The 16,576-nt window shown below is 41.1% G+C and overlaps 1 protein-coding gene across 5 annotated transcripts in view; it reads left to right on the top strand.

The window, feature by feature from the left end:
• fhod3a (formin homology 2 domain containing 3a) overlaps positions 1-16,576 on the top strand; it is a 59,539-nt gene that overhangs the window by 31,124 nt on the left and 11,839 nt on the right. For 2 of the 5 annotated variants that reach the window (XM_044171310.1, XM_044171308.1), the window contains exons 6-18: positions 4,102-4,196; positions 4,913-5,024; positions 5,196-5,290; positions 5,683-5,826; positions 6,041-6,276; positions 6,465-6,491; positions 7,755-7,889; positions 8,175-8,594; positions 9,650-9,709; positions 10,467-10,601; positions 11,076-11,126; positions 13,763-13,980; positions 16,051-16,365. In XM_044171310.1, coding sequence (XP_044027245.1) covers positions 4,102-4,196; positions 4,913-5,024; positions 5,196-5,290; positions 5,683-5,826; positions 6,041-6,276; positions 6,465-6,491; positions 7,755-7,889; positions 8,175-8,594; positions 9,650-9,709; positions 10,467-10,601; positions 11,076-11,126; positions 13,763-13,980; positions 16,051-16,365 — 2,043 coding nt within the window. The remainder of the gene's footprint in view (positions 1-4,101; positions 4,197-4,912; positions 5,025-5,195; positions 5,291-5,682; positions 5,827-6,040; positions 6,277-6,464; positions 6,492-7,754; positions 7,890-8,174; positions 8,595-9,649; positions 9,710-10,466; positions 10,602-11,075; positions 11,127-13,762; positions 13,981-16,050; positions 16,366-16,576) is intronic. The other 3 variants (XM_044171311.1, XM_044171312.1, XM_044171313.1) reach the window with 3 other exon arrangements.

Below are 16,576 nucleotides of genomic sequence, written 5' to 3'. Positions count from 1 at the left end.
GAAGGGCCCTTGAGCAACAGACAATTAGACAGTTACTCTGGCTCTAATTAAACAGCGATTGAAGTGCAGAAAAGAATGAGTGAACAGTACCACCAATGAAACCAGTGTCATTGTCATTATTATCATCATCATCATCATCATCATCATCATCATCATTATCATCATGATCAACATCATCATCATCATCGCAATTGTCATCATCACTGCTGCCGTCATCATCGTCTCAAGTATGAGACTTGACACTAAAATTAGTCCAATAAAAATAATGAATAGAAACAATAATAGTTTACTGAAGCTGAATATATGACCAAATCAACCCAACAATATTTTATTCATTGCCTTCAAGTGACTGCAGGTATTTAACTAAATGAAAGAAAAGTTTTTTGTACTCTGTAAAGCAGCTGAGATTGACAGATACTGTAGTCACACACTGATTTATAGATCAGTACAGATTTATTTACTGACATTCACATTAACTTTTATTTTTGATGCTAATTTAAATGTGTCTGTTGGTTGAAGAGTGATTCGAAAAAAACAAAAAGGACCCAGTTGCTCACATAAGAGGCTGAAGTTTCCACGTCCTTTAATTAACGCCTGCATTACTCATTAACATCAAACGGGCTGATCCATTGATTCTGACCACGATAGACATAATAAAAGAAGGACATGCCCAACATGCTTTCAAATTCTGAATGAATCACAAAGACTACAGTATCTGTAACTAGCTATTGTCAAGGTAATGCATTTCTTTGAGCTGTTAATATATAAAACATATGAGTGGAAATTTGAGTCAGAAACAATCTTGTAAAACTTTGGACACAGCTCGGTTAATTGGTTTATACATTAACATTTAATGCACATTTTAAACCTACGATGAACACAAATTGTAAGCACAGACAAAGTAAACACGCTGAGAATAAAGCAACTGAGAATTATATACATTCTCTGTTTATAATTAAACACTTTTACAAGCGCAAAGCAAAAAGATAACGACTAATTGCATCATTATCATCATCATCGCTATCATCATCGTTGTCATTTAATTCCCTAATCAGAATGCCGTAAGGTCGAATAGAGCTCTCCACGATCTGTTTCTCCTCCTTGGCAGATGCTTCCTTATGAACAGGAATGAGCCAGTAGTCAGATCGTTGGCAAATTTCTCTCTTTTCAGGATTGATTCGATTTTGCAGGATCACTTTGTAACATTTCCCCGTCGTCTTCGATATGAAGGTCTGGGCGTACTCCTCTCTCTCAGCAACATTTATGTCTGGTGTTGAGTAGATTCCTCTTCCATAATTAGCTCTATCACCTGCTTTGTAGTGACTCCTGATGATGCCTTTGGCTCCATCTAAGCTTGTTCCATGGTAGGAAACAGGCCATTCTCCAGGTACCGAGTGACTTCTCCACCCGTCTGGGCCCAACCAGATGTCTCCATCTGGATATTTACCTTTGACCTTTAAGGCCATGCGGTACCAACCTTTTGGGCGCTCATAAAGCTCATCACCTCTCATACACTCAGAGGAGTCAGAGAGATTAGTGAAGTCGTAGTCATACTTTGGGTCAAAAAATTCTTCCACGTCGATGAAAAGTTCCCTCACATGAGCCTTTCGTTTTCTGATGATGGTGTGGAGATGAAATTCATCAACAGACAAAATATCTGCTGTTCTCTTACATCTCGTCTTATCATAGGATTGAACGAGTTGTCCAAGAAGTGAAGATATAACTTCAATTTTCAAATTTGAGTCCAAATACATGGTTGAAGGAGCTAGGAGTTACTCTCCCCTTCACTTGTCACAGGAACTTATATTCAACTTTGTCTTTCACTTTCACTCTCAAAGTTTGGGTGTTATACAATCCGTCCTCTGCTTTGACATACAGCAACAGCAGGGACGGACTGACACACAAAAGCGGAGTTTGACGCAGAGCTGCCCACTACATACAGTACACACATTTATTTTCTCACAATAGAATATGCATTTAAATATAGGTTTAACCCAGACAACTATGCTAAAGAGGCTCAATAACATTTAATCATGACAAAAATGTTGGAAGTGAAATAATGAGTTCCAAATATAAGGTATATAAGGTATTAGTATATATGCAAAATGAAAGGTAATGGAGGGGTAAACAGAATGCCAGGAGAATTAATTGATATTATTGAGACCAATGATTAGCATGGCAGTGTCATCTAAAGGGGCATAAAGTGTGACATGTATCTGTGCTGGTATTGCTTAGACTTCATTCTCAGTTGTTTTGTGCTGTTTTTCACCAAAATTCCAGAAACCCACTCTCCAATGCTGCAAGCTAAATAGTCTTACAAAAAACATGGTAGTTGATATCATAAGCAACACTGGAAAACTTGCTAAGTCTCTACGTTATTTAATTGAAACGACTTTTCTACTCTCTATGGTTTTATACTCTCATTGGTGTGAAGCCTCAGTGGCTTCCTTTTACCATTTTTCCACAGAGTCCTGAACACTTAACAGTTTTGCAGTGGTTGAAGTAACTAATCAGGGGATACCACCCAACTTCACCTGACTTCCCTTCTGTAGACTTGACATAACTACGTCAGTGGCAGTGTAATACTGGCTTTCACCACACAAGCTGACTCACATTTACCAGAGATTTCAATACAGGGGAGCACTGTTTCATGAGGTTAATTTGAAGAAATGGAAACTGGGGCTAATTTTAGTATCTAGAGATATTAGGGAAGTCACAGTCATACTTGGGGTCAATCATCTTTTGGTCAAATTGTTGATGAAAAGTTACCTCACATAAGCCTTTTTGTTTCCCGATGATAGTGTTGGGATGGAATTCATCAACAGACAGAATATCTGCTCTTTTAATACATATTCTCTTGTAAGAGGGTTTTGTCCAAGAAGTGAAGATACAGGTTCAATTTACAAATTCCAAATTTGATATAATTGAGGAGGATATGAGCAGAGTTGCTGCCTGCCTCTCTTGCTCATGTTGTGTGTGAGTTGTGTTCACTTGTCACAGAAACTTAGTTTTAACATATAGTGAAAACTGAATTGAGATTCGCTTTCACCTTGACTCATGGATTGGGTGTAATGCGATCTGCTCTGTGCTTTGACGTACAGCAACAGATGACAGCTCAACAGGGACCGCTATGTTGCTTTACTGACTTTGGTTTAAATATAATTTGAAAAGGGGAATTTGAAAGTGCATGTAATGAGCTCCTCTGTAATGAGTGCTACTTTATCATCAAAAACCCCATGATCGAAATATTCAGATCCTTAATCTAACCCTTAATCCTGGTTAAGTAAAAGTAGCAATACCTCAATGTAAAAATACTCCATTATAAGACATGATTAGTTTATTATTACTTGTTTATTAACATGTAAGCAAGTTGAGGTGGAACTACTTTCTATATGGTCTATAACAATACAACATATTTGATAAACTGGTCATATATTTTGTATGTAAATTCTTATTTGCAATTAACTGGTGACTATAGCTGTCAGATACATGGAGTAAAAATTACTCCATGTAACAATTACAGCAAATAGCAGTGAAGTAGAATTATAAAGTATATCATAAGTGCCAGTACTACAAAATTGTACTTAGACACTTGAAAAAATATACTTTATAATTTTTTAAATATATAATCTATCTTACAGTTGCAAAATGTAAGATGTATCCTGACTCAAGTGGTCTGGTCTGCATCTAGCCTAAAAAGCTTATGAAAACATAAATACTGAGTGCAAAGGTTATTCAGCACAGTTACAGTGTCACAGTTACTAAGTAAATAGTAGGGGAAAACACATGTCAACTACTTTCTGTGATGGGAAATACTTTACGAAACAATACCACTAAGGCTTGAAAACAAGAATATTTCCATATCGTTTCAATTTTCTGCTCTGCTCTTCTTTTGTGTTTTTGTCTGTCATAAAGACCTAGAGCATAACTAAGAGTCCCTGATGGTTTTCCCTGTTATTTATAGATACTGTAGATGAACCCATGTGCTGCACACAGTTGCCATTTGGTGTGCTTGGTTTGTTTACAGTAAATGTTGAATCATCGTTCTATATTTGTTCTGTCTCTCTAACTTTTAGTTTCTTTCTCCTCCCCCTGTCTCAGCTCTGGGGCAGATCATGCTGTATGTAGACGGGATGAACGGCGTCATTGGGCACGCTGAGACAATCCAGTGGCTGTACACTCTTGTTGGCTCAAAGGTATAGCCGAGCATACATGCAAAAAACAAAAAAACAAAAATAATATAACACACACACACACAAGCTGCAAGCAGCTCTGAGCTGCTAGCCATCATTGTTAATTTTAGCTTTTATACCCAGAAACACACACACAAACATCTGCTACTGATTGCATTCTGTGTCCTGGCCTGAGGGTGGTGTCTTTTGTTGGTTTTGTGGTATTTTCATTTTTAAAGCTACACTTGTGCTTTGCACTGGAAGTATCAGTCTTCCAGTCTGCAATTGCATTGTTTCTATTTTTTTGTTTAATTTTTTTCAATTTGATTTATTTTCGATATGGACATATATGCAACAGATAAACTCCCCATCTCTACCTGTCATTAACCTTGTCAGGGAGTTATTGTACATCTAAACTAAGCCATCTAAACAAAAGCACACATAACATGGACTGTAATGTACAGGGTCTGACTACAGGAACCTGTAGTTAGGAAACAGAGACAACATATTATTCACATATATACACATATGCACAAATAAATAAATGAGGTCTATATGTATTTCCTGGTTGTCAATACTGCTAAATCTATATTATGTGAATTCTGACTGTCTTGGTCTTGAAAGTTGGGGATTAAAAGATACATCATTAGAGATAACCATTACAGATTTCCCAAATGATGGTCACATGACCATAATATATCCATTGTTTGTAACTGTGAGTTTGTGCCCCCCCCCCCCAGTTCCGTCTGGTGGTAAAAACAGCTCTGAAGCTGTTGCTGGTGTTTGTGGAGTACTCCGAGTCCAACACCCCTCTGCTGATAGAAGCCATCACCTCTGTGGACACCAAGAGAGGTATAAATGACTTAACACGCCACCAGCTGCTGAGGAACATGTTATTCTGTTAGCCTGTGCTATTTACTGTAACTGTTTGGTTCCCTGCCCAGGTTGATACATAGGGAGGAGTGGTTGGGTAGAGAGTGACAAAGTAATTAATGTTTTTATTTGTAATGGACTGATTTCCAGGCTGCAAGCCGTGGTCCAATACTATGGAGATCTTGCATGAGAAGGATGGAGTGGACACAGAGCTGCTGGTCTACGCCATGACCCTCATCAATAAGGTGTCCATGTTTGTAGTGTCTATGTACTGAACGTTTCTAAATTTTGTATTAAGTACTGGATACAGGAACTGTGTTATGACCACAGGTACTTTGCCTTTTTATTTCCTCATTCATTAAATTTTCTTTAAATTAAGTGTTTTGTTATTTAATTCTTCAGTTATGCACAAGATATCCCAGGGTTTCTGTTAACATTTTTTAGCAGGTGTGTCGGGTCACATTATTCAAGGTTTCAGTGGAACTGTTTCAGGAATTTTCCACCCCAACCAAAACAAAATGACAGAATATGTAATATTGAAGTATTTTGGAATTTAGCCACCAGAATGTTTAAAATCAAAGGGTTTTAAACCTCATTTACACCTTGGTGACTTATCTGTCTCCTTTTCTTTTTGCAGACGCTTGCAGCACTGCCTGACCAGGATTCATTCTACGATATGGTGGACGGTCTGGAGGAACAGGGCATGGAGACAGTGTCCCAAAGACACCTGGGGCGGAAAGGCACTGATCTGGACTTGGTTGAGCAGCTCAACATCTATGAGGTTTGAGACACACAAAGTCATAAGATCACAAGGAAAATATTGAAAGCTGATATTTGCCTTTCATTAAAGATCAGATTTCAGCTAGTAAGTGCTGCTCACGTCCAATGAATATGACTCCATACAGTATTTATAGTACAACTGCTTAATACTAAAATTCTCTGTGTGAAGCAGCCGTCACCACTCCCATTTCACACCCAATCAACTTTTCCCCCAGATGACCCTGCGGCATGAAGATGGCGACGATGACAGCCAGCCTCCACCTACGGGACGCCAGGACCGCCGACGAGTTAGCCTCGGGGGCGGGGACAAAAAGCGTGGCCTGGAGAGGAGGCGGAGCCGCAGGGCCTCTCTTGGGCGATCCGGTCACGCCTCCCTTTGCAGCCCTGCATCCCCACAGAGAGCCGGCTTCCAGCCTTTCAGTGGGCAGAGAGCTGAGGACATGAGCGAGAGGTGAGAGAAGGGGAAGATGTCAGACTGGGTGATTTAAAAAAAAGTGTCTCAACAGAGCAGAGGGAAAAAGGGGTTGGTTTTCAGAATGATTGTGCCAAATATTTAGTCTTCACTTTTGAGCCACACACATGTTAACTGAGCTCAAGAGAGAAGTTCTGACTGTCTTGTACCAACGCTTTCTGCTCCAGAGCACTGTCAGGTTTCCTTTCATCCATGTAAGTTCAAAGGTCTCTCAGAAAAAGGTCAGCTGCTGACCTCTGTGGCCCTCTGCTATGTTTTACTACTGCTGCTCCTCACCTACATGCTGAAACAGCTGCTAGTGTGTCTCGTGTCACATAAAGCACTCTGAGTGGGTTTTTTGATTCTGCAATGAAACACTGGTACAGACTTGTGCTCCACTAAAACAAATAAAAAAGTTCTCAGCAGCCGCACAATCCTTCAGGGTTTGCTCGTAATTCTAATATTATTAAACCAGCACAGGCTTATTTCAGTGCTGTGTGTGTATGCACAAAAAGGGGAATTTGGAGCTGGCTGTAGCTGTTTACCTCAGGTAAATCTTTCCTCTCTATGTCCTCTCATCCATTGTAGCTCTTTCACTCCCTTTATGTGCCTCCTCCCTACATCTCTCTGTCCCGTCGGTGTGTAACGTGACTGAAGCAGATTATGTCCCATGCCTCAGCTAGTGTTAAAATGGTGGTTGTGTGTAAGAGTGTGCATACTAGCACACATTTGTGTCATGAAACAGAAGTGAAAATGTGCAGAATTGTGTGAGAATCCATTTGGTTTATTGAACGAAGTGATGGGTGAAAGTTGTTCATGTCAGAGACCACATCCTGCTTCACTTTATGCATGCACACACAGAAAAACAAACACTATTTTTACTGGCCATCCCATTCGTCACACACACATGGCTCTGGTCTTGCGGAACAACACCTGGCAGCACACGCTGACTCGACTGCAGTAAGGCTTGTCTGGTTTCAGTAGGCAAAACAGTTTGGTGACACTGATCTCAAGTCAGTTGTCCAGCCATGGCATATTCTCCTCTTAGCATTCCCTCCCCTCTTCCTTGTCATCATTTTTTGTCTTTGTGTGCATGTAAAACTACCTAACTGGAGGCATGGAGTGTGTAGTGAGAAACATTCATCCCCCCTTTTCTACTTCATTTCCGTATTTTCTTTTGTCTTGATCCTTTTGTTTTTCTATCGCTTTATCTCAGTCTGATAAATGTCATGTCCCTGTTTCTTGTCTTTGAGTTTGTGTGGTTTGGTAGTGCAGCTGTAAACATTATTTCCACACATCAATCTCTTCTAACCATCCATCTCTCCCCTTCCTATCTTCCATGTCTTTATTTCTTCAAAAGTGTGGTGATTTCCATTTGCATGCTATTCTTATGTATCGCATCATCTCTTCCTCAATCCTTCCCTTAAATGTTCCACCCATCCGTCCGTTCATCCTCCCCTCCCCCCTTACCTCCACAGAGAGGAGGAATGTGAGGATGGGATAGAGGAGGAGGAGGAGGAGGAGGAGGAGGAGGAGGAGGAAACTCCAGTGACTGAGTCTGATTCGGATGAGCAGGAGGGGGCTGATACAGTGTCTAAACAGACGACCCCCAGGTATTTTAGGACATGGTGGTAACATGGAAATGAAATAATGTCATGTGGTCTTCTTATATAGCTAGAGGGTGTGTATATAAAGCCACAAAGCTATTAATTGTCACTGTTTTCTGTTGTATATCTGGTGGGTTTGATCTTCTTGTGGCCTATGTACTTGGTAGTTATTAGTATCAAGTACCTGATTAAGTTAAGCTACAGTGGGGTACGCATGGTACTACTTCTCTTACATTTGCCCACTTAATCTTTCATCCATTTATTCCTGTCAATCCACTCCTCTGTTCCTAGCCCAGCTAGACATCTTCCATCCATAGTTCACCGAACAACCCTCCAGTCCATCACCATCACTACCAGAAAGGAGAATATAAAAGAGGAGGAGCAGAGGAATCAGACTGAAACCAATCCAGCATCCACCGTCCACTGCCCCTCTACCCCCACCTCCTCTTCTCCCATCTCCTCCCCTCTCAGCCCCCCGGCCCAAACCTCCCTTCTGGCCTCCCTGCTGGCCAGGAAGAGGTCCATCGTCACCGTCCCAGCTACTAAGGAGGTCAGCCCGCCATTACGCTGCAGCTCCCGTCCCTCCCCCGACCGGCTACCCTACCTGCCCCACTCGCCCTTCCACCTCTTCTCCTACGACCTCGATGAGGAGCCGTCACCCCCGGCTCCGGCCAAACCCAGTGAAGAGTCACCCAAAGCGACGTCTCCCAGGTCAGACGGACAGCAGAACTCAATCTCCCATGAATTCAAGAAGCACAGAAAGCTTTCCTTGCATCTCTTCGACGTTGCACTTTTCCTTTTTCAGTTTCCACTTCTGTTTCTGGCTTTTATCCTCGTACCAGCTTGGATTTCTTTGCATCACTTTTGTTAATCATCACCTCCCCTTTTCACCAGTTCTTTTCACTTCTTAGACTGTTAGACTGCACGGCTTACCACTTTCAGTCTGTCGACTCTTATTATCACCTGTTGTTCCTTCACATCTCTTTTTCTTAGTTCTGTCAATGCGTGGATAGCTCACACTTGTTTGCAATCCTCACTTTGTTTCCCAGTGCCACTGCTTTTCCCTTCTTTTCAAAAACAGTGCAAGTAGAGTAGTGTTTTCACAGATGCCTTGTTCAGGTCTTCACCTGTATATCTGTATAGTCACTTCTTGCTTCTTAGCTTGATGTTTTTAGTAGAACTAGAAATGTTCTCATCCTTACTTTCTCCATTCACTGTCCATAATATGTGTCTAGCATTGTTGTGTTTGATTTTTCTCTTGCTGGAAAGGACTGTAATACCATATGAACTACACTATACCTATACATAGCTTATTATGACAATGCTATATTCAGATGCTACAATTTACAGCCCTCCATATTCAAGCAGAAATTGAATTTCATGTGGTTACCTATAATTAACTGGAATCAGATGCTAACATGCTTAAAATATGCTAATATGTTTAAATGAGTACACTACGCCTTTGCTTTGACAACACCTTTGCAATATATTATTTCCCCTCTTTTTAGATTCACAGTGGACTGTAAGTGAGGAGGGACACTTTGCCTGGAATTTCCTAGAAACATAAGGGAATAAACACTACAGCAGTTACTAATTAGGGTCACTGTAGTGTTGCACCAACAGCATTCCTGTTATGTAACAAGGTGTCACATTCGTTTCTCGCCACCAGTTTTGCACCGATGAGTTAGTCAGTAGGGTGTCGTGTAAATAGGTGACTGTAGAGGTCACTAACTGTTTCCCATTTTCTCACCCCTTCTCTCACCCAGGAATGGAGGTGTCATGTCCTACTCCTCTCTCAGCACCCCAAGTACGCCCACCAGCTCCAGGTGAGAGGACTCTGCACCAACATGTGCCTGCACATGTACATGAAAACAGCCTTAAAATACACACTTGTGTACTGTAAACACGTTCACATACAAGTACATATTCATGTGAGTTTGCACACACTCATATGTGTAACAAGTATGGACTGTGTGCAGCCCTGCGGTGCATTCATGGTGATGACATACTGAAGTGAATGTGATCTCAGCTCTGTGGTTCCCTAGTTATTGAAATGCTCATGTTTCCTCCATGGAGAATACAGTCATTAAAACATAATTTATGGTGTGTTACATACATACTTTCACATATAAAAGCTCTAAATATGCAAGCAGCACATGTTGTGTTATGTTCATGAACAGATTTAGCTATTTATATTGTCATATTGCATCACAATAGTACAGCAGTAATATTTGTTCTTAAGGTGTACTTAAACAGCTTATCACATGACATGGTTAAACAACGTTTGAGTAAAAAAATGTTACAAATGCATTTGAAAGACTAAGCCATCTCTTTCCACTTGGTGCGGGTGTTTATGAATTTGACTTTGTTTTTCAATGAGGCTCACTTGCATAGAAAGGGGCCAATTTTGCGCCAATTGTATGCATATTACCTCATTTACATACCTGCACCCTTTGTGGTTGCTTTGAGTATTACACGGTTTCTTTTTGTCGTATTTATGCAGGTTTAGCGGCCGCTTTTGTGAATTCGCCCCCTGACTGTGTAATAAAACATATGTTTTTCTTCTCTCTTTCTTTCCTTCAGGCCTGCTTTGGGGGGTCTCCTGTCCTCCTCATACAGACAACACCAGGAATCTCTGGCGGCCGAGCGAGAGCGCCGCCGCGTGGAGAGAGAGGAGAGACTGCAGAGGATAGAGAGAGAGGAGAGGAACAAGCACAGGTGAGGGGGCTTTGTTTCTGAAACCAGTTTGAAATGAGAGAATAGATTACATAGAAATGCAACATGTCATCATTACACTTCTGTTTTTGTACAAATTAAACAAACAAGACATGTTAATTAGTGAGTTTTAGAGGTGCTGGTAGGCAGATTTACCTTTACCTTCAGACAGAGCCAGGCCAGCTGTTTCCAGTCTTTATGCTAAGCTAAGCTAACTGGCTGCTGGCTGTTGCAAGTATGAGAGGGGTATTGATCTTCTCATCTAATGAAAACAAAAAAGCCTATTTCTGAAAATGTAAAACTATTTCTTTATGGATTTTTGGTGTTGCATCTGCAAAAGTGACCACACAGTGTGGAAGACATAGACTATAATATAAATAACGTGTCATATTCACACTGGCAGGTCTACAGAAGACCATACTGTTTTAGGGTATGATTATTATGTTTTAAAATTCTCTGTTTGTGTGTCTCTCACAGTCGCGACTATGTGGATAAAATGGAAGAGGCCAGGCTTGCGCGGGAGGAGAGGTAAGTGTGTGCACTAATTCAAAACAACACACACTCACAGAATAGCTGAACCCATGGGGAATATGTTTCAGCCTGTGGTTTGGGATGCTCGGTAATAGTGTAATTGTTTTCAGGTTAAAAAGGTGCCCTGTGCTGCCAGAGGCTCGGAGGATACTGAACCGATTTTCTTTGCTCCGTCTGCCTGTTTTCTCCTTTCTTAAGGAGCTGTATTTTAAACTGCCGCGCTCTGCCAAAGGCTTGATTGTTTTGGCTGCATGCTGTGAGAAAATCAGATTCCAGGATTCGTCAAGCTTTTCATGCTGAATGCATGTGCACATACAGACACACTTTTTACTCAAGCACATGTACGTTTAAACACACACACAAGAGGAATTTTCATGAGGCTAATAAATGCAAGTTTGTGTACAAATGGGAATCACAGGAAGTAAGAGATATACTCAAGAGGGTATGTGAGGTCAGATTTGGGACTGATCGATGCAGCCATTTGTTAGTAAGGATTGATGACAAGTATATAAAGGCAAATCCAATGTGCTGATCATCACAGTATTTCAACATCCCATCAAAGATCCTTCTCCTCCCTTTTCTTCTTCTTTTTTTTGACAGTCTATGTACTGTGCCAAGTGACAAGTTTGCTGTAGGCTCAGACCTCTTTCACCCTCAATTTAAAGCACCATTTATACAATAACACACAGTGTCATTAAGTGAGAGTGAAAAGAAATAGAGGGAGACCGAACAAAAGATAGACAAACTAAGAGCAGTCGGATTCACCAACAGACAGAGGAAACAAGCACAAGACAGACAGAGGTGGACAGAAAGCCAGAGAGGGGGGTGAGCTGCTGAAGGAGCACGAGGGAGATGTATCCACAGGAGAGGCTGAGGTATTTATGGTGTATTTGGGCGTCACGGTTATCAGGAAAACATGAGTTTTTACCCCAGTTCCCCTCCCTGAGGGACGCATCTGTCTGACAAGATACAGCACTGTAACACCTGGACAAAAAGAACTTGCATGAAATAGGATGGGCTTAACAACAGTCCAAAAATGATTGTTAATGGTTGGACTGAAATAGTATTCCTGACACATTTAGCAAATATTTTTGGTTTGTTAAAGCCTCTGGACACAAAGTTTTTCCCCCCTGAGACTGTTGTTCCATTCCTCGTTTGAACAACGTGTTGCTAATTTCTTAGTTGCTAGTTACAAAGGGCTAATTAGCAAATGTTAGTATGCTAACACACCAAACTAAGATGGTGAACATGGCAAACATTATACCTTATCATTATCATCGTGAAAACGTTAGCATGCTGATGTTTTAGGTGGTAACATTTAGCTCATAGCACCGCTGTGCCTACGCATAGCCTCACAGAGCCACTAGCATGGCTGTAGACTCCTGATCTTCTTCCTAAATACTAAATAAATCATGACAATCCAGTTTATATCATCATCCATGGTATCAATCATATCACTCCTGACCAGGTGTTAATAGATTTTTAATACAATGGCAATATCAGGTCAAAATTTGATAATACATAAACGTATTGGTTGAGTACAGCTTAGTAGACACATACAGTAAACAACTTATAAAAGACTGATATTGACATAAACAGTGCTTACAGTCTGGTATGTAAGTGTTTTGCAAACTATCACTCAATTCCTTTTATTAAGTGCGAAAGGACATACAGCAAATACAGCATATTGAAAGTTTTGGTCTGAGTTGAAGCACACAATACACAGTTGGCTCACTCGCTCCATTTCACTCTTAATCACATGCAGAACACACACTTATATTGGTATCCAGTTTCTTCAGACTTCTGAAGTGGCCTGATGCTAATGAACTCTGAACAGAAGCTCCACACATTCATGGTACGGTGGGAAAGAGGAGGGGTTAGAGAAAGAAAGAGAGGGAGAGAGAGAGGGTTGATTCAGTGCTCTAAATCTCTGTTCTGGCCAGCAGGTTGAATGGTAAATTTTGATAGGGGAAGAAACAGAGGAAGAGAGGAAGGAAAAGGACTAGGAGAACTGATCGAGGCACATCTTGAACAGGTTTACTCTGATTCACTTCTGATGTTTGGCCTTTCAGCAGCCAAACTAACTTCAACTTCTCCCCATCTCTCCCATTCTTCTATCATTCTGTGGTGTCATTCTCCTTTCCTCTACACCCTCCCTCCTAACACTGTCTCTTCTTCTCTAAACTCCCTCTGGTTGCATATTTGGACTGCTGGTGATAGCTGAGCATTTGTCTAGACAGGAGAGGAGAGGAGAGGAGAGGAGAGGAGAGGAGAGGAGAGGAGAGAGAGAGCAAGATGGTGAAACTCAGGATTTGTGTGATGAATGCATTTGAATACTTCGTGGACAATTAATAGGGCGAGGGGGAGGAGTGAGGTGAGCTTATAGTGTGAAGAGGTGGCAAGGCAGCTGTAGAGGAGAAAACACTGAGGAATGGTCTGAGTGTTTTTAAGGTAAACATTTGTGATACATTTAAGTAAACTGGCAAAGGAAACTAGTGGGAAACTAGTTTAGTTTAGGGCAGTTTGGCAAAGACCAACACTGAGAGAAGAGACAGAAAGTGCATTGTCTCTGACTCTTTTGCGTCATTCCTCCTCTGATCCTCCCTCTCTCTCTCACTCTCTCTCTCCTTCAGGTATAAGAACGTGGAGCGTCTGGCGGCGGAGGAGTACGAGAGGGAGCGCGTTAGGGTGTCGAAGACTCGCCCTGACCTCAACCTGACCTTTGAACCCTCAGAGGCTTGGCCCTTGTCATCGCGCAGCAGCACCCCGTCCTCCTTCGCCTCCCAGGAGGACACAGAGGCTGACCTCGAAGCCGGGACCCCCACCACCCTTTACACGCCCTCTGAGACCGGTAGGACAACTGAGAATACTTATTGATGGAGTAGCTGTCAAATATTGACGTACTAGGCACATTATTGACTAAAAACACAGTGTCTCTGTGGGAAAGTTATTAACAAGTCAAAAATGCCTAGATGACGAGATGAAAGACTGACATGTAGTCAATTAAATGTAGTTTTGTAAAATTTAACATCGTCTCCCGTTTGTTTAGAGGATTTAATTACAATACTGTAGCCAAATGCCACCTATTAGGTTTTGTATTAAAATATAGAATAGTATCTAGCATTACTACAGCTACTACTACTACTTGAATTGCTAGTACTGTTAGCACTACTACAACTAAAAATAAGAATAAAATTTTATAGCTTATGCTATACTATACTGTGAAATACTTTTTGGTCTTGAATAATATGGATAATGGTGGTAGAAACATTGAATTTAACAAATTTATTGTAATAATCCTTAAGATTTCTGTCATGGTTGATTTGGTGACACCTGTGTTTACCGTGGAAACTGCAATTGCGGTTTAATTCTATAGCACTAATTTACTAATTCACTGGTTGAGCAGCTACTTTGTCAAAAGTACAACAGAAGAGCAACTGGTGCATCTGTTTACAGTGCAGCCAAACAAACTGTTGTTGTTTAACAAAGAAGCCGGTCAATAATAATTACAACCGTGATCTGATTTTATGCTGCTGTAAGTAGTTGTAGAAGACAGTAGTAGACAAGAGCAGGGCGCAGTAAACAGAGTTGGTTACCTTGCTGAAGAGTTGGAGGTGTGCAGCTGCTACTGCTTATTCCATTAATCTCGGTAATTTGTAAAACTGATCCGCTGTAAAAAAAAAAAGAAAGTAGAATGGCCGTGTATTGTTTTGTAGAGGTATTTTGGATGAACATTTGCTGTCGGCGCTAATATCAATGAGATAAGATTGCAAACAGTAACGCTGGATTACATACATGCATCGTTTCCTGTGTATCCCTCGTGCCTGTGAAGGTAATATGAATCCAGCGCGGGAAATGGCGGACTCCGCTGCTAACCAGGAAAATAACTATGTAGAGAGGTAATAGTGTAAATACATTGAATGGCTAATGCTAATTGCCAACATAAATAGCTTCAAAAAATGGGGGGTTTGACTTCATGAAAATCTTGAGGATTATAACTTTAAGTTTGTGTGTGTTAAAGGGCTCTTAGTTCAGAGCACTTGTATGACTTTCTGCTGGTTAATACTTTGGGGACTTATAATTTATACCACAAGGTCGCCAGTTCAGTTCCCAATTGTGCGCCCCAAAGCAATCATTCTTAACCTTAAATTGTTTCAGTTTGCAACCTGCCATTTAAATTAGCATGCAGGCGTGAGCAAAAGCTGGAGAGGCGAGACAGATTGTGGAAAATATTGAGGGAGAGGAGGGGACACCATCAGGGGAGGTAGACAGAAAAAAACACAGAGAGAGAGGTTATGGGTGAAAGGGTCAAATGGGTTTTTGAAAGACCTTTTAGAATGTGTGATGCCAAAACATCTTATGTAAGAAAAAAGCCTTGTTTTGTAGCTGAGGTACTGTAGGGGCGAGTGCATGAGGCCTCACAGTGTTGTGTTATTTTAACCCCGCCTGCATCACTGCAAGGACTGTACTGTTGAGTTACGTGCTTGTACCGTGTACATGAGTGTGTTTTGACGTAAACAGGAACAAAATTTTTCATTTCCTGTTCATATCCTGGTCCTACAACAACCCGACTTTCTGTACTTGCCATATTGTTTACATTAGTGTATAGGTGTGTGTTTTTGTTTTTCTTGTTTCTTGTGTGTGTGTGTGTGTGTGTGTGTGTGTGTGTGTGTGTGTGTGTATGTGTGAGTGTGTGAATGTGTGTTGATACAGGGGTGTCCCATGTGCAGCCTAAACAGAGGCGCCTTTAAAATCAAAGACAGCCATGTCACATTCAAACAGTATTTCACTGCAGATAAGTCACACACCTTACAGTTTGTTTCTGTGTGAAGGATTGCAACAAGTCAAATCAAGGCATGGTAGATATGGATAGTAAACCTGCATTTTAGAGAATAAAGTAACAGTGATTTTTCTGTGACAGGAGAGGCTGATGATTCCAGTGCCAGTGTAGACACAGAGGAAAAAGAGACCACTGCTGAAGAGGAGGAAGAACAGAAAGAGGAGGAGGTACAGGAGGAAGTACAGGAGGAAGCATCAGCAGAAAAGGAGGAGGAAGGCGAAGAGTGTGAGAGGGAACCGGAGAAGGAGAAAGAGGAGGCTGAGGAGGACAGTGGCATCCTGAGCGACAAGGAACGACAGAATGAGGAAGTGAATGAGAAGGACAACTGCTCGGCCTCCAGCATCTCCTCCGCCAGCAGCACTCTGGAGAGAGAGGAGAGGGGGAGCAACGAGAATGGTGGGTAGTTTTGTGCTGTATTATGAACATTCAAGTCACATTTCTAGTTCATCTAGTTTTAAGTCAGTAAACTGCTTTAAAGGATTTTATTCAGTTGTCATTCTCTTGAAATTATTGAAATAATCAGCTGTATTCTGACATGTATCATTTAATTGTTATTCAAAATTAAGATATTTTCATCTAATACTTGGTAAGTGGAGGTTTTTGGCGA

Source organism: Siniperca chuatsi, linkage group LG17, assembly GCF_020085105.1.
Source record: "Siniperca chuatsi isolate FFG_IHB_CAS linkage group LG17, ASM2008510v1, whole genome shotgun sequence".
NCBI classification, from domain to species: domain Eukaryota; kingdom Metazoa; phylum Chordata; class Actinopteri; order Centrarchiformes; family Sinipercidae; genus Siniperca; species Siniperca chuatsi.
The sequence above is the reverse complement of the archived record's forward strand: the minus strand, read 5'-3'. Positions and strand labels throughout refer to the sequence as shown.